A 17,836-nucleotide genomic window follows, 5' to 3' on the forward strand; every position below is an offset into this window, starting at 1 on the left:
TTCTATTGATTCACTAAAAAGATCCGACTCTACGTAAACAATTCATACACGAATCGAACGTCGCTAGACTAGTCACGTGATCGACATTGTCTTATTTTTTCTCATCGAGCGTTCGGTTGAACGAAACGAATATTTGCGATATTTCCGCGCGCAAAAGTGTTTTGTTTCGATGAGTTTATGTTTGTTTTTTAAGTATTTGATATTCGTATAGATGCCGGGATTGAAATAAGAGCAGGAAATCTTTTGAGGAAGTGGAGTGACAGCCCCGCTGTAAATCAAGATGGCAGGTAACGTGCTTTAGTACATTTATTTAAAGCTTTATGAGGCGTTTTAAATAGAATCGGCTTCGTTATCATTGTAGACTTTCATGACGCGTAATGCCTTTTCAAATTTTCTGATGTATTTTAGACAAAAGGTCATGAGCCTGGTGAATTTTTAAGTGGATTAACACTAGTTGCGAGTTGTGGAGCTAGCAGGACCAACTGGGATATTATAAAAAGTACAAACTGTGATAAAGAACTACTTTGGGCCACCAAGATTATTTATGTTGTATTAAATACATTAGGATGGAAATTATATAATACATTTGAGTAAATAATGAAGAGAACATAACTGAGCTGACAAGAGCTGGACTGTCAGTTTGTTAGCCAGCCTGACCGGGGTCGATTCAAGATAACACGTTTGATCAACTGGTCACTTTTTAAAATGTATTTCTAAATTATCATAACTCAAGAGATGTTTGTATGTTATTGCACAATACAATATAAAAGGTGTTTGACAGACATCTTCGCCTAGTAAGCAGGTTATGTGATGTAGACAAGCCTGAGTTGACATACGTGAGATAAAAGCTAACACTTCGATACATACCAAGGCTGTGTGTCAAAACCTAGTGAGCAGTCTAACTGTTACCTAACAGAACATGCACTCAACGTTCTTGCAATGAAAAGACCAAAAAATAGTGTTAAGTAAGGTAGAGTACTAAGTTGTGAGTCACAGCCGAGCTTCATGTGTCACTGCAGCATGGCTTGAACCTGTCAGTTTATCTACTAGACACTTGTAGGTCTTTGATCTTCAGTTTATGGTTTATGTTTCCTCAGGTCTGTCTTTGTATTTTGAAGATGGTCATGATGATTTAGATGACTGTAAGTATACAGAAATCTTCAACACCATTACATATCGATATGTCTTCATCATTGTGACTGGGTGAATCATATAAAACCTCTCAAGAACATGTCAAAGTCGTGTGTGTGTGTGTGTATATATATATATTAGTAAGAGGATTGACCTTAAAAATAATGCAAATACAAATTAATATATTGTACTAGCAATCTCAACATTCATTTATACTCTGTCATTATGTCCGTATGAATCTGTCTTGCAGTTGGATTCGATGACTATGGTTCAGAGTGTGATGGGATTCGGATAACAGCATTCCTGGATGCAGGCCAGGATAATCTCACCCCTCTGGGTCGGCTGGAGAAATATGCTTTCAGTGAAAACGTCTTCAACAGGTGAGATGTAAAGCGTGTGGTCTGTAATATAAAAAGGCATGTAATATAAATATAATATCAGACATGTTATGTGAGATGGATTTCAGGCTGTTTTTTTTTTTTTCTTCTGAAATGCAATACTCAGTGTTTTCTTAGGAGTAGTGTAAAATGTTATATGTCCATCTTGTAACTATCACTGGAATATAAGTGAGATTTGATACAGAAAATATGAGGATAACTTTTTTTATGGCACAGTGGTGGAACATTATATATATAATTTAAAAAGTTTAATGGCTTAAAGCGAACCTGATATGATGTTGGACCAGAAATACTTAGTAAGGAGCCAAACTTGTCATTGTAGAAGAACTTGGCTTAGACTGAACGTTTCTTTGGTGATTTCTGATATATCGGCTGGAAGCATTATAAACATTCATCTGGAAAATTGTGTGATAAAATGGTCTTTTTTTTTTCTCAAATAGTTTTGTTCATCTAAATTGTAAAGGCCCATGTGATGTGGACTGTTATGGTGTGTTTCATACATTGGATGTTTATTTTCAGGCAAATTGTGGCTCGTGGATTGCTCGATGTGCTCCGGGAGTTCAGTGATAATGAAAATGACTTTATCAGCGTTATGGAAACAGTTGCCAGAATGTCTGAGGATGGAGGTTTGTATGACTTTTGACTGTATTTGACTTGTTCACAATGACTCAACTGTAGTAATATTGTGAATGTAATGTGATGTTACAGAACCGTCAGTGCGAGCAGAGCTGATGGAACAGATACCAAACATTGCCATGTTCCTTCATGAAAATCGGCCCAATTTCCCCGAAGCCTTCTCACGGTATCTGGTACCCATTGTGGTCCGGTATCTAACAGACCCTAATAACCAGGTGAGTTATACTTTTAGAAACTGCCTCTTCTTTGAATCGTTTATCTGAATAGGTAATGATGGCAGATATTTTTGTAGGGATGAGTTTAAAGGGGTTAAACAAGTCAGCCAATGACCTTCTAGCACTAGCAAATAAATGAATAACAATATATATCAATTCTAAATTCAAACCATTTTATCGTTTATTCTGTAATATGGTGCCATCTAAAAAGCTTTTTTGTAATATTTACAGTAAGTTTCACAACAATTATCAGATTGCTTAAGTAATGGTCCTATTATTTTGCATGATCATTAGGCTTCCGTTTTTCAGTGAAGACTATAGCTGTGTCCAAATTCAGGGTCTGCATCCGCCTTAGGATCCTTCCTACCTGGTTGAAGGAGGAGGGGTCCTCCGACGACCGCAAAAACCGGAAGTCAGTGTTTGTGAATTTGGACAGCCTACCCTTCTTTCAGTTCCCTCCCTTACCTGTTGCTCATATCCTGTCGCCTAGCAACCGTGACAGCGCTAAGCAAGACGCGGGTGAAGAGCTCATCGTTCTCTCCCCGGAGCTTTATAAACACTTCTGTCTGCTCTTTCGTCCTTAGAAGCGTTAAAAACAGCTTCAATCACTAACAAATAAGCTGTGTTTAAGGGGATATTCACACAGGCAGTAAGGAAGAAGCTAGTTTACGAAAGTAAACGTTTTTTGTTTTTACATATACACGTACAAATGCAAAAAAAAAAATGCTTAACGCTAAAACAAAATGCCTAACTAGAAAACCACTGAAAATATATATTTTTGAAAAGCCAGTTTTTAAAAAAACATTGAAAATAATACTACTCCCCCACTCCGCTACCGCTCGCTTCGTCCTGCCGAAAAGAATTATGGGATAGGTAGGACGCGAAAGGATCCACCACACCCATCCTTCCAATTCGGGGAAAAGGAGGACGCATATGTGGGGCGCGTTTGAAGGATCCTACGAATTTGGACAGCCTTCGTCGCGGCGCTGTGACGTAACATCCTTCAAATGAGTCCTCCGAAGGATGTGGACCCTGAATTTGGACACAGCTTATGATCATTTTGTGTAGTATTTGTTGTTTAGCCTATTGGTTTGTTAAATGTGTCGCTTTCATGTTTGGTTTCCATATATATCATCAGTATTAGGTGTTGTATTGATCCTGAAGCCTAATTCAGGGTTACACCAACTAATAATTGAGCTGTTCAGACAACCCACCAAGTCAATTTTGTCTGTGCTTTTCCTGTAGGTGCGAAAGACGAGCCAGGCTGCTCTGCTAGTGCTACTTGAACAGGGTCTGATGAGTAAGGCAGATATGGAGGGAAAGGTCTGCCCTGTGATTCTGGAGCTCACTGAACCCAGCAGTGACGATGATTACAAGATCGAAGCAGTCGCGGTGAGTCTTTGTGTTTAAGAGAATGCGCTGCTGATTGCTGGATGTGGAAAAAACTCATCATAAAAATATGTAAGCCACGAGCTTTCATAGGACTGAAAAGATAACAACTTGTTATACTTCCTGTCATAACTTCGTTCCATCTATGACGGAATGCTTATCTGTGTGGATGATACTGTCTTACGGTGTTAATTGTTTTGTGGGTTGTGTTGAACATTCTTGTTTTTATCTCTGTGTTGATGGGGAGTAATGTTTTGTTGCAGATCATGTGCAAGCTGGTGACCATGTTAACTAAAGACACGGTGGAACACCTTTTATTGCTGCGCTTTTGTGAACTCTGCAGTGACGTCAAACTATTTCAAGTCCGCAAGGTAATGAATGATACTCTCTGTTTCAGAATTTGTGGAAGAGCTTAGAACTGTTTTTTGGAACATGTCTTTATGGAACATGGTCATAGTTGATGTGATGAACTGTATTGTTTGTGAAAGTCATATGCTATACTTACAAAAATAATCACCAGAAATGACTCAAAAAGGGAAGTTACTTAAGAATTTGTTTGCAGGTGACAATTGGTGACTTTTTAATTTTCCAAAGGGTCAATTTGAAATTGAGATTAATACAAAACCTGAATAAATAAGCTTTCCATTGATGTATTGTTTGTTAGGATTGGACAAAATTTGTCCGAGATACAGCTATTTGAAAATCTAGAGGGTACAAAAAAAAAGTTTTCCAAATGAAGTCCATGACAATGCATAGTACTAATTAAAAATTAAGTTTTGATATATTTATTGTAGGAAATTGACTAAATATCTTCTTGGAACATGATCTTTACTTAAAAAAAAAAAGAAAAAGATAATCTTGACAGATATAATGTATTGTTGGCTATTGCTACAAATATACCCCAGCGGTACAGGGTCACATTTGTTAATTTGTTCCTAATATAGTGACATCAAAATATAAAATACTATTCAAAAGCTTGTGGTTGGTAAAATGTATTAATGTTTCAAAAAAAAAGAGAGAGAGACTCTTGCTTACAGTAAAAGCAATAATATTGTGAAATACTACAGTGTTTAGCTGTTTTCTATTTGAATACATTTATTCCTGTGATTGCGAAGCATCATTTTCAGCATTCTCAGTGTCACAAGATTCTTCAGAAATCATTCCAATATGCTGATCCTTCAGAAATCATATTAACTTGCTGACCCAAACTTTTGAACATTAGTGTATTTCCCTTATTACTAAAGTATGGAAATGTCAAGTCTGTGTATTATTATATTATATCAGTATCATGAGACAAATAAGTAACAATCCACAGAACACAGTGGACAGAAATGGCTTCCAAAAATGAGAAGCCTTGACACAGTGCAGTTGTGTTCTGGTACATGCACATGTTTGCAACTGTTTTGTCATTCAAATAACCGCAGTAATAAAGCTCAGGCGTACACTGTGTAGAAGAAGTTGTGAAGAATGTTAATCTACTTTTGCAACTCGTGCTGGGTTGGCAAGAAGCAGTGTTGCTTGAGTTGCAACAGGCCTCTGTTTACAACATAACAGAAGACTGAATTTGACCTCATTGCAAATGTCTAAAACTTCTAATACACTTCTATTTTTTTCCCACCGTCAGGTTTGTGCTGCAAACTTTGGCGAGTTCTGTTCTATTGTTGGCCAGGAAGCCACAGAGAAACTTCTGGTGAGACTTGCAGCGTTCCTCTTGTGCTTTTATTTAGAACAATACTGCAGTCACAGCCAGAATGAATGCATTTAATTATATCTGAGTGCTAGGCCCAGAAAACCCCTTTCATCTTATAAAGCCTTAAAGTCTGTTTGTGTCTTTGTGCAGATTTTGGTTGACACGACATGCAAATGTGTTAACCAGCACTCTCTCTTTGTCCTCACCTCAGATGCCCAAGTTTTTCGACCTGTGCTCAGACAGTCTGTGGGGTATTCGGAAAGCCTGTGCTGAATGCTTCATGGTTGTTTCAAACTGCACTTCTCCAGAGGTGCGGCGTACTAAATTGTCCCCCTTGTTCATCAACCTCATTAGTGATCAGTCACGCTGGGTAAGAGCGAAGAGACACACACACTGACACTGTGTTCTAACGTACCGTAACTCAGCATGTAATTTGTCCTCTCTGAAAGTGAACGTGATTATTTGATGTTTAGTAAGTGAACATCTGACTTTGTTTTTCCACCTGTTTTAGGAAATCTCTTTACATTTCAAATTAAATCATTTTTTTTAAAGGGAATGGAACATCTGCTTATATTCTTTTCTTTTTCAGGTACGCCAGGCTGCGTTCCAGTCTCTAGGTCGTTTCATCTCCACATTTGCCAACCCTTCAATCACAGGATTACATTTCTGTGAGGATGGAACCCTCCGTGAGATACAGAAGATCTGCTCAGGGAGGTAAATGCACATGGTTTCTTTCCTGTGACTGGGTTCGTAGGGCAAAAATGCATGTTTGTAATTGACTAGTTGTTGTAGTCAGTTCATCAAGGAGGGATTCAAGTGATCAAAAGTGACAGTGACAGTTTGCATTTGTTAGGGAAAAAAAATACAAACTACCCCCCACCCCCCCTCAAATTGATTATTGATAATCAAGAATTGATAATTGTAAAGAAATTGTTAGATTGATAAGAAATGTTTCTTGATAATCAAATCATTATATTAGAATGGAGTAAAGGCTGGAGTAATGATACTCAAAATTCAGCTTTTCCATCACAGGAATAAGTTACACTTTATAATGTATTAAAATACAAAAACTAATATTTCATTATATTGCCATTTTACTGTATTTTTCATCACAAAATGCAGCCTTGGTGAATGTAAGGGACTTCTTTCAAAAACATTAAGAAATCTTGGAAACTGCAAATGTTAGTTACTACTTTATAATGAATATATATATATATATTTTAAATGTCTTTGTAGCCACAGACAAGAAATGACCACCAGCAACTCCAGTAACAGCCGCAATGCCTCCATCGATGGTTCTCCACACAGTCTCATTCAGTCCCATTCAGAGCAGCAACAATCCACTCCAGTTCTGACGGGTCCACCATCACATCCTCCAGAAGGCAGTTCCTCTACCCAAACCCAAGAAGATGGGATCAGACTGGGCCACCCTGAACACTCAGCCCCTCTGTCCCACCAGCAGACGGACGAGTGCACAATGTTCAATTCATTCAACTTCTGGAGAGCCTCACTACCTGACATCACTGAAGAGCTGGAACTCTTACAAGAAGAGAAAAGAGATGAGGTGATAGAGAAACGAGATGAGACCATGAGGGAGACGGAAGGTGAGGGGAAAGAAGATGTGCCAAGTTTAGATTCACAAGGCCCAGCCACCAGCTCTCAGATCCAGAAGGTTTTGGACTGTCTTCAGCCTCACCTGGATGATCCTGATGTGCAAGGTGTTTGCAAAAAGAGCCCATGTTCTTTAGATCTTTTCCACATAAGGATATAGTTATTTATTTCCCTGTGTGCTTTCCACTCGCAGCTCAAGTGAAGGTGTTGTCCGCTGCGCTGAAAGCTGCCCAACTAGAGAGTGAGACAGAAGATGCCGATGAGTCTGTGTCAGAGAATAATGGTTCCACAGGCTCCCCGACGTCTGATGAGCTCAGTGCCATGAGTGAACTCTCACTGACAGACGCAGAGACCTCAGATTTACCCTCCAGTTCACCAGTGCCGGTAGACGACTCTGAACACAGCCCTGAGGTGAGAGGACAAATTTATAGTTACTAAACTATAAAAGTGATTTCAGCAATTTAACTATTCTTACATGTTTTATAAAAGTGAATTAATGTAATAATGCTTACAATGTTTAAAAAGTTTGGCTTGTTATTATACTGTCAGTATATGTAATTAAATTTAAAGTTTTTATCTTTTAACAGCCCTAATAATAATAAAATTTTATATTATAAAATATGTACAAAATTTTATAAATAAAAAATAATTACTACATTCGATTTATTGATAATTCAAACGAAAAAAAACAAACTTTTTTTTAATGTTAAGATTATAGTTTAAATTTCCTTGGTATTAATATAATATCTTGATGATTAGTATTTTGATTGTTATTATTAATAGATATTTAATCAGATTAATTCCATAGAAGTATTTGCTAAGAAAAGCCCCCAAATGAAGAATCTACATTATTGTTGAAAAAATATTCTGTGTAATACTATGTCAGTTAATACGAAGTTATAACAATAATGCAGGGAGAATAATGTTGCTTTAAATGTTTTTTTTAAACTGCTGCCATTATTTGACATGCCTTTGCAATTCTCCATCTGCATTTTTATGTAAATCTGTTTATGCAAATGTCATTAGAAGGAAGTGCTGGCACAGTAACTCTACAGTAGAAAGTTCATTATATATGCAGTTATGTGTGTGCACACAGGAGTCAGTCCTAATAGAAAATGTGGAGGAGGACAAAGATTCAGACACAGCTAAAATGTGTGAAGAGGAGAAGTCTAAATTTCAGGTAATGTGCTGCTCTGGATATATACAGTGACTAAAGCAGAATTAAAAAAATCTTTGCATTTCTTAACATAAAAATCTGCAAGCTTTCCACTGGCCTTGATATTGAGGTAGTTGCACAAACAACAATCCTTAAGGTGTTATTTGAAGTCATTAATGATTTATTCATGACAATAGCACATTAAATGTTCAAAGAAACTCCTTTATAAATAACATACTATTTCAGACTGTTCACAGTAGTTTATTAAATCTATGATGTTTCCTAACAATCATTCTTTCTCAGAATGTAATTCCACAGCAGTTGCTGGATCAGTATCTGTCCATGACAGACCCCGCTCGAGCTCAGACCGTAGACACTGAGATCGCCAAACACTGTGCATTCAGCTTGCCAGGTGTTGCCCTAACTCTGGGCAGACAGAACTGGCACTGCCTCAAAGACACATATGAGACCCTTGCTACAGACGTACAGGTAAAACATCCTCTCAGTCTATATGCTGATTTTATTTGTTGGAAAGGTCTAACAAAACTCTGTGTCAAATGTAAGTACAGTACTGTAACACTTTACTTTATAGTTGTTAATGAAACAATATTTTCTCTGTACCATATCATTCTAGTTTGTTATTGTTTGTCTTTATTTTGTGAAGTTTATCTAGTTGTTAAATGAAATGCTATTGAATGTTACAGTGGAAGGTGCGGCGGACGCTGGCGTTCTCTATCCACGAGTTGGCAGTGATTCTGGGAGATCAGCTGACTGCAGCTGACCTGGTGCCCATATTTAACGGCTTCCTCAAAGATCTCGATGAGGTGCGGATAGGAGTCCTCAAACACCTGTATGATTTCTTGAAGGTGAAAATATGATTTTTTTTTATAAATGTTTAATAGTTTTTTTTATAAAGTCATGGCTGTCCCATTTTTTTTTATATACTATTATTTATTTATTTTAGATATATAATTTATTTATTTTATTTATTTTATTTTAGTTTAAAGCTGCAGTCTGTAACTTTTTTGGGGGTTAAAAATGATACTAAATAAATATTTGAGCAAATACATAACCAGCCAATTGCCGTACTTTAGCCTGATTCACAGGTTATCTTATAATAATGTTTTCTCGTTTGAGTGGTACGGGTTGGTTTTTGCTGGATATTCAAGCATGCTGCTGCGTCATTACGTCACTTCTGTAAACATAAAGAAGCTGTCACAGCTAGTAGGCTGTCGCATGTGAGGATCCTGCAGGTGGCGGATCGTTTCTAGCCTTTTCTCACATCAGCTAGTGTAAATAAATGTATTATTTTGATGGCGGATTGTAATCCAGAAAAGATGAAATGTGTGAAGGAAATTAAATTATATTCCAGTTTCTGATTACAGATAGCCTGGGATTACACAATATTTGTATTTTAAAGACAACCAGTTTGAAGGGAGCATAATTTGGTTTTTGGGTTAAAATAATTTTATTATATGAAATTTGAGAGGTATGACAATTAGAGATTAGGCTGTACAGAAATTTTAATCTACACGCTAATACACACTATAGGCAATGCTGATGTTGTTAACATTAATAATTTGAGAGTAAAGAATAACAATAATAATTTACATGGTTTGATGTGATATGAGCTAATCGATCGTTAGATTTAATCACCAATGTAGTTTAATCACCAATTTATAGTAATGCTTTTTTCCTTGGTTGGTCAGAACAAACGTGGCAGACTTGTTACTTGCTTGTTCAGATGTCAATATACGGTGAAAATGCTTATTTTGGTCATAAATTCCAAGACATAGGCTAGAATCTGTGATTGTGAAGTACAGTAAATATCCACACACATACTTTTCAAAACATTAAATTCATCTGCACCGAAGCTGTGTCGGCGCACAACCCACACGATGAAGATAATTCTACAAACAGCTGCAATTGGGGGTTATCAAACAGAGATTTTGACAAAGAGGCAAAAATTACGGACCGCGGCTTTAAATAATTTTGTAATGGGCCTTTGTCATTTTTATTCATTTTTCTTTTTTAATAATTCTTTCATCTTAACCTTATTTATTTCAGTTAGCTGCCGATGCAACATTTCTCATCTAATATTTATATTTCATTTCTATTTCAATTACAAATTTTTTTTGTATTAATTTTGTTTTAGTTAAAAATGGCCTCAACAACACTTGCTCTAACAGATCTTTCTGTGTCGTCTTTTGTAGCTTCTTCATGCCGATAAGCGTCGGGAGTATCTGTATCAGCTGCAGGAGTTCATGGTGACGGACAACAGCCGAAATTGGAGATTCCGCTATGAGCTAGCTGAGTAAGTGCTTCATTGACAATGTAGCTTTTGTAGCTCTCAAGTGTGATCTCACTCTGGTGGCATTTGTCTGTGTCTGTGTTTCAGGCAGCTCATCCTGATCATTGAGTTGTACAGCCACAGCGATGTGTATGACTACCTCAGACAGATCGCACTTAACCTTTGCTCTGACAAAGTGTCAGAAGTGCGATGGATCTCCTATAAACTGGTGAGTCATGTGGCCTTCAGCTTGTTGCCAGAAATAGCAACAACATTACAATACCTTTCACTAGCTGTATTGTTTGAGTTTGTTTTCTGCTTTTAGTAACTCCACTGGACAGTTTTAATCTTGGCTCATAGGCTGTTTACACCTAGTATTACCATCCAGACCTGCGTTTAGTGACAAGTTTTGTCTTGTGAATGTGTGTAGGTGGTGGAGATCCTGCAGAAGTTGTATGCCTGTGAAGCTCATGATCTAGGTCTGAATTTCATTAATGAGCTCATTATGAGATTTTGCCACTGTCCCAAATGGGTCGGACGTCAGGCATTTGCATTCATTTGCCAGGTAAAATTTACATAATCTTTTTCAAGGCACTGTGGGATTACTAATTCTGAAATAGATGATATCAGAATAACAAACTGTTTTTCAAATAACTTTAACCAGTCAAGTTGAAGCAAACATTTGTTTGCTTATATTTGTTTTGTTTTGTGCAATATGCAGCATTTTCAAAAAAGAATCAAAGTCTGACACTGTGGACTCTTGGTTGTTAAATCCATCATGTTATATCTAACAATATGTGAGAGTGATTCATTCGTTTCTTATGTTTTCACATAGGCCATTGTGGAGGAGGACTGTATGCCCATAGACCAGTTTGCACAGCACCTTCTACCCAGTCTGCTCAGCCTCTCATCAGATCCTGTACCCAACGTACGTGTGCTGGTGGCCAAGGCGTTACGGCAGAGTGTGTTGGAAAAACGTAAGGCACACTAACACATTATAAAGACAAGTTAGAAGATGACTGCATTACAGGATGTTATGCATGCATCCACTCCGTCATTAGGCCCTCCAAGGGCTTAAATTAAATTAATGGGCTATATTTACAAGTAGTTTCCTGCACAGGATGTGTACTTATCTTTGTCCAGTGAAATGCTTTCTAGAGTGTCCAAAGTGCAAATTTTCAAGTGTAGTTGCACTTAAAGTAAAGGTCATTTACAATTATTTTGTGTGTGTGTGTTTTTTGATTCATTGCATTTATTGCATTTTGTATTTTTAGTTTTGTTTTTATCGTTGTTTCTTCTATTTAATTTTTTTATATTGTTCAATTTAATTTAATTTTATTTTTAGGTCAGTTTTTGTATTTTTATTATATTTTTAGCATATTGTTTCTTCTTTTATCTGAAGTTCTTGTAGTTCTTTTGTTTTAACTTTAGTGTAGGCTAGTGACCATTTAACTTAACTTAAATCACACTGTCACTTTTAGTCACTTTTACTAATGTCTGTCTGTGCTCTGATTCAGCATACTTCAAGGACCCAGGCAGCGCTTACTCGGATGAGCTGGAAGAGGCTCTGTCTGAGCTAAGGATGGACAAGGACAGGGACGTGCGGTTCTTCGCCACACTGGATCCCAACAGAAACGTCATGGACACAGCAGCGTTAATTTAGCACCATGTACTGCCCGCACACAAGAACAAGCACCAGCAGGAACAACACTAAACGAATCGAAGTGTTTACAAATAGGAACTACTGACAAAGACCTTCACACACACAGTGTATCCTTATGCTCTCCTGATACGCTCCACATTTGACAGTGCATTCATATAGTATGCATGTATACACAAAACGGCTCATTTGTAAAACGTTTCTACTGATGTAGCTAGCTAAATCTTAAATTGGATCCTTAAAATATGCAAATGTGTGCGTATTTATGGTAATACGACTAATATAGCCTTGCAAATTTGATCTTCCACAGTGGTTTTTACCATTTAGATTATTAAATTGTGAGATTGCCTTGTCAAGCAATTACAAATTACAATTACAAAGTCAAGGACCACTCAACCTCTCCCTTACACAGCCTCGGTTTTACCACCCAAACACACACACACTTTCAAACACAGAATAACCATCTCACCTCTCTGAACGGTGCAAGATTGTTTTTTTTTTTGCACCTTCGCGGCAGCAGAAAGTATTTGGAGACACAAGATGCATCTTCCTCTTCATCAGACCTTTGAGATGCTACCAGCTGCCCCTCCAAAGCTACTTTTTCTCCATTTCCTTTTCTTGTGGATTTCTTGAAACAAAAAGGACTAAGAATGCATAAGCAGACTGACACAGTGAAGTGCTACTAACTCAGGGAGACCTGATATTCAGATTTTTTTTTTTTTAAAGCTGCAATGCCACAAAATGCTTTCAAGCTGAGCCCAAGTGATGCTGCAGAACTTTTGCTGCATTTACCAATCTCTCATTTACCTGTCCCTCAGGATCCACCCAGATCGTTGCAGGAAACGGTGTTTAAAAATGGCAAATGAGCGAATTTTTGCAGCTCAGGAGCTGAAGACCTCCCTCTCTTTTTGCTCTAACCTTTTGTAGCTCACAAGAATTCGCTTTGTTTTAATGTACATGTTTTTTCTGCGTGTTTTGAGTGTGGTCTAGTTGTACATAACCTCCTCGTCTTCCCTGATTGGTGGAGATTGGTTTTTTTCCTCACCGTTTTATAAATATAAGGGGCCAGTATTTTAGAGTGGTGTCAGGAGTTGCTTTTCAAGCAAACTTTACAGCCACTAGATGACATTTAGATTGAAAATCCTCTTGTCCGACGAAATTAACATTAAAACATTAATGAAATCTTGATTGGTTAATTCAGAGCAAAGAGGGCCTGACCTGCAGAGAGCGCTGTTTGGTTGTCTGTGGAAAACGCCACACTTCTGACACGGTTTAGTCAGATTTGCACTAGTTAATCAAAGCACGCACAAATTTGCTATTTATAAGCTATTTTGTGCTTGAAGTTGATTTGACCGACCATTCGTTTTTACAAAGCATGGTTGTGCTGCTCTTGGTATCAGTTAACTCACGTCTAGCTGCTGATCGGTTATCAGTATGCCTGTTTTTATGGTTTATATATTTAAATTAGGAGGACTGGACACACATCAGCATGTAAAGGCAAACTTTGCCAAGAGCACTTTACTATTAAGGGTTCAATGGATAGAGAATTGCAGGTCCTTGTTTTATACAGTATAATAATTAATAAATAAATCTGTTGGAATGGGGGAATCATGATAAATCAGTGGTTCAGATTTTCAAAATAAGGCAACTTTCTTGACCAAACTCAAGTGGTGCTCGGATCCGTTGCATTTATTCTCAAAGATGTGTATATGGAATATGTTTATGGATTGTTTATATGGAATGGTTAAAAAAATTGAACTACAGCCTGTAAACAAATTTATAATATGATTTTATTGATGATATCTACAGGAGTCAAGGCCAGTCTTTTTTCCTATGGCGATATTTGGTTTGGAATTATATAGCGGGAGAAGTTGTTTTCTCTGTGTTCCCATGTGTGTTTGTGTGTCTGCATGCATCTGTGTGTGGCTGTTTGTCCTTTTTGTTTTCAATCCCGTATGGACCATGTTGAAAGTATATATATATTTTGTTAGATTGTTATATTTTCCCCAATAAATTCTCCTGTGTGATTTACTGAGGCACTGACATCACTGATGTGTCAACTAAACCACTTCAAACTGTGCACATGTACCGATCCAGTAGATTTCCAGTAATGTTACAATATTATGATACAAGCATCTGATTCGATTTTTTTGCCCCCTTTTAATCTTCTCAATGTATCATGTTCAAAGATTTTATATCCTAACCTTTCAGGTTACAACCTTTGTAATTTTCTGTACATCTGCTTTAAATACATTTTATGTATTGTTATTTTTAGTATTCATTAATTAAAATAATATACATTTGAAATCATTTCTCAATTGTGCTTTTTATTCTGTAGACAGTTCAGCTAGAAATCACCAAATCAACGTATTCTTTTGCACTTTACATATTAAGAAATTAAGAGCATTCTTTCATTATTGTAATATTTAAAGTACAGTTAAAATTTGCTGTACATTTGGACTTATTGTAAACATGTTTTCAAAAGTTTTTACTTATTACATATAACTTAATGAAATGTTGTTTTATACATTTAAGAGAGAGAGAGAGAAAAAAACATTATTAATGAAGTTTAGTCTTTGTCGTTTATAATATTTATTACATGACTTTTACGCTGCCTTCGCCATTAGCTCCGATATCCTTCCGCAGTAAACTAGTTCCCTATTATGACTAAACTAGCCCCATAATCATGTAGTGACATATGTACTTAAATTATAAATGTATATTGAATACCTATATTAAACGTTTATATATACGTTTGCATCGCATTAAAGCAGTATTTTCCCGTTCAAAAGACTTTTGTTGTGTAGCAGAGAGACATTTTACCTCCGGTTCGCCTTTTCCGGTCCTTTTTCCTGCCTCCCGCTCAAGATGGTGAGTCGCGAGCCTTCGCGATTGATGCGTGAATATGTTTCAGTGTACGAAATCTCTTTTATACACTGAAGAAAACGGTGTGATAGCAAAGTATAGTTAGTAACGTATTTGATTTTATACAAAGGTTGTCCTCTGTATCGGGTTATTAAACCGCTTTTTTAGTAAGACGTTTGCGAAGGTGGCTAGCATGTGCTGTAACACGCGGCATGGACAGGCTGCCTGCTCTGTTTATATGAAATAAAACATTTCCATTCTATGCTTGTCTTCATTTTTTCTTCAGCGTACTGATAATGGTTGTGTTATAGTCGTTATCTAGCGTATAAGTTATTGTCATAATGCTCGAGTGTAAACTGAGCTGACAAGAAGATATAATTAGATTTTTTTAGTGTAGTATACACGCAATAGTTGATTGACACGGCGATTGTTTTAGTACTTTTGGCAGTAATTTAATTTGATTGGTTCAAAAACCCAATATTTATGTGTCTGTTCTTTGGAAATGTAATAAAAATCTATACGTAACGTTAGTACCTATGGTAATTGAAGACCTGGGAAAACCCAATTTTCAAATGTCTAAAATTGAATAAAATAATAATAAATAAAATGAAATGTCATGCCAGTAATGAAAATCCTGGAAATTAAAACTTTCTACATTTTATTTTATTTTTATTTACTGACTGGTTGTTTATTTACATTGAAAATAAAATAAAATTAACATTTAAATTGAGATTTGAAAGTGGTTTCTATAGTAAAGGAAAAATACATACATAAAATGTATTCTATTTTCAATGTATTAATATTTTCGTTATTTATTTATGATAATTTATATATTTTTTATTATCTGTGTCATTGTCTCTGTTTCTGTCGTCTCTACTGGACGCTTGAGACATCAAAACAAATTCCTTGTATGTGCAAAGTGCAAACATACTTGGCCATAAAGCTTTTTAAGACTTCTGAATTATTATTATGCAAACTGCATACAGAGCTCATATTAAATTTTTTAATAGTTTTCCATCTAAATTTAAAAATCTTTGGAAAACTGAAAAATGTGAATTTCTGATGAATTCAAATTAATAAGTTATTTAATTTTAGCATAAGCAAGAAATGGTTCTCCTAGAATAGGTTTGTGTAAAAACTACGTTTATATTATGGAATGTTTACATTGTTGTGAACAACTGGAACATTTAGATTCATTGTGCAAATGCTGGCAGCTGTAGTATGTTGAATTGAATCTATACACCTAATGATTCAATATTTCCATTTTTAATTGACAGACTAAGAAGAGAAGGAACAACGGACGCGCAAAGAAGGGCCGTGGTCATGTCCAGCCCATCCGCTGCACCAACTGTGCCCGCTGTGTTCCCAAGGATAAGGCCATCAAGAAGTTTGTCATCAGGAACATTGTGGAGGCGGCCGCTGTGAGGGACATCTCAGAAGCTAGTGTGTTTGACTGTAAGTGACTGCTTTAACTACCAAAACATTGTTAAAGTCCTCATGTGTGCTGTTTTGTGTAATTTCAATTTTTTTATATATATATATACCTGTTCCTTCTCCTGTGTAGCATACGTATTGCCCAAGCTGTACGTGAAGCTGCATTACTGTGTTAGCTGTGCCATCCACAGCAAGGTGGTGAGAAACAGATCCCGGGAGGCCCGCAAGGACCGAACACCACCTCCCCGCTTCAGGCCTGGTGTAAGTACAATCAAACTCTGTTTGGCTGAAAGTTACTGAATATTTATTAGTAGGGTTAAAGTGCATGCATTGTGTTTTGTTGCTTGGTGTTTAATGTGCATCTCAGCATTTCCGTTTTCCTTTCTCCTGCAGGGTGCTCCACCAAGAGCTCCTGCAAAGCCCATGTGAAGCAAATCAGCCATCACATTCTATGCATTTTAATGCAGACAAATAAAAAAAACATCTAAAACAGGTCCTGATGTTTCATTATTTTGATTGTTGCTGCATGATGGTTTGAGTGCATTTGTTACTTCTGTGTAGTTTGATTTTGGAGCTCTGTCCACTTTAATTCTAAATCCTTCACTTTTTATTTTATAATCAATGATTAAACTTATTTAGAATTTTCTGTTGTTATAATAGATAAACATACAACCCAGTTTTATTTTACATAACAAATTGTGGTTTTGAGATGGTCATAATATTAATTGAACTAATTTTAGCAGTCAGTTTTACAACCCTGTTTGTATTTTTTAGAACACTTATTAGAACATTATTAAACCATTATTTTTCAACTATAAATATTTTAAAGAAATAATACAGCTGCTTTAATACTTAATTTATTTTAGTTAATATTTCCCTTATAAGGTCTTAATTATTTTAGCGGTTAGGAATAATAAAAGCAAAAGTGTTAAGTAATGGCTACATTCTAATTATATTAAACAAATCTTAAATGTAATATTATGTACTGAAAATATTAAAAATAAGTTAATTATGTGATGTTTTAAGATACTTCAATGAAATAACATTCATATTTTAAATAACTGCTCATCTGAATAAATGTCATCCATTCAGCTTGTTGCTAGTTTATATTACTCATAATGAACCGGACAGACTCCATGTTATGATCTTAAAACTATACGCATAAGGTAACTTGCTTTATGTTTATATGAACTCGGGTGTGCTAAATTCAGGATTGTACAACTGCAGCTCTAACTTTGTTAGAACAATCACAGTATGTCATAATCTGAAGATTGTGACTTTGAGATTTTCTGCATATAATAAGTAATACACCCATTTGTTCTATAAATATTTGTGCACTTGTAAATGCACATAATTGCATC

General features: G+C 36.2%; 2 protein-coding genes across 2 annotated transcripts; both read left to right on the forward strand.

Annotated features, from left to right (window-relative positions):
- Positions 1–44: 44 nt before the first annotated feature.
- On the forward strand, positions 45–14,483 carry LOC127959220 (serine/threonine-protein phosphatase 4 regulatory subunit 1). The gene is made up of 20 exons (XM_052558252.1): positions 45–287; positions 1,098–1,142; positions 1,382–1,511; positions 2,049–2,155; positions 2,238–2,380; positions 3,626–3,772; positions 4,033–4,140; positions 5,394–5,459; positions 5,671–5,829; positions 6,049–6,173; positions 6,696–7,177; positions 7,264–7,481; positions 8,167–8,250; positions 8,530–8,715; positions 8,931–9,092; positions 10,440–10,540; positions 10,625–10,745; positions 10,947–11,081; positions 11,352–11,493; positions 12,034–14,483. Exons 1-20 carry the CDS (start codon positions 281–283, stop codon positions 12,177–12,179), a joined length of 2,814 nt encoding a protein of 937 aa, XP_052414212.1. The 5' UTR covers positions 45–280; the 3' UTR covers positions 12,180–14,483.
- Positions 14,484–14,896: 413 nt separating this feature from the next.
- LOC127958977 (40S ribosomal protein S26) lies at positions 14,897–16,968 on the forward strand. The gene is made up of 4 exons (XM_052557972.1): positions 14,897–15,047; positions 16,319–16,496; positions 16,606–16,736; positions 16,869–16,968. Exons 1-4 carry the CDS (start codon positions 15,045–15,047, stop codon positions 16,902–16,904), a joined length of 348 nt encoding a protein of 115 aa, XP_052413932.1. The 5' UTR covers positions 14,897–15,044; the 3' UTR covers positions 16,905–16,968.
- Positions 16,969–17,836: the final 868 nt, after the last annotated feature.

The sequence above is a fragment of the Carassius gibelio genome, chromosome B6, assembly GCF_023724105.1.
Source record: "Carassius gibelio isolate Cgi1373 ecotype wild population from Czech Republic chromosome B6, carGib1.2-hapl.c, whole genome shotgun sequence".
NCBI lineage: Eukaryota > Metazoa > Chordata > Actinopteri > Cypriniformes > Cyprinidae > Carassius > Carassius gibelio.

Coding starts and splice junctions, on each gene's coding strand:
- LOC127959220 (XM_052558252.1), top strand. Junction 8,251..8,529: donor AGGAGAAGTCTAAATTTCAG/GTAATGTGCTGC, acceptor ATTCTTTCTCAG/AATGTAATTCCACAGCAGTT. Junction 10,746..10,946: donor GATGGATCTCCTATAAACTG/GTGAGTCATGTG, acceptor GAATGTGTGTAG/GTGGTGGAGATCCTGCAGAA.
- LOC127958977 (XM_052557972.1), top strand. Junction 16,497..16,605: donor AGAAGCTAGTGTGTTTGACT/GTAAGTGACTGC, acceptor TCTCCTGTGTAG/CATACGTATTGCCCAAGCTG. Junction 16,737..16,868: donor CTCCCCGCTTCAGGCCTGGT/GTAAGTACAATC, acceptor TTTCTCCTGCAG/GGTGCTCCACCAAGAGCTCC.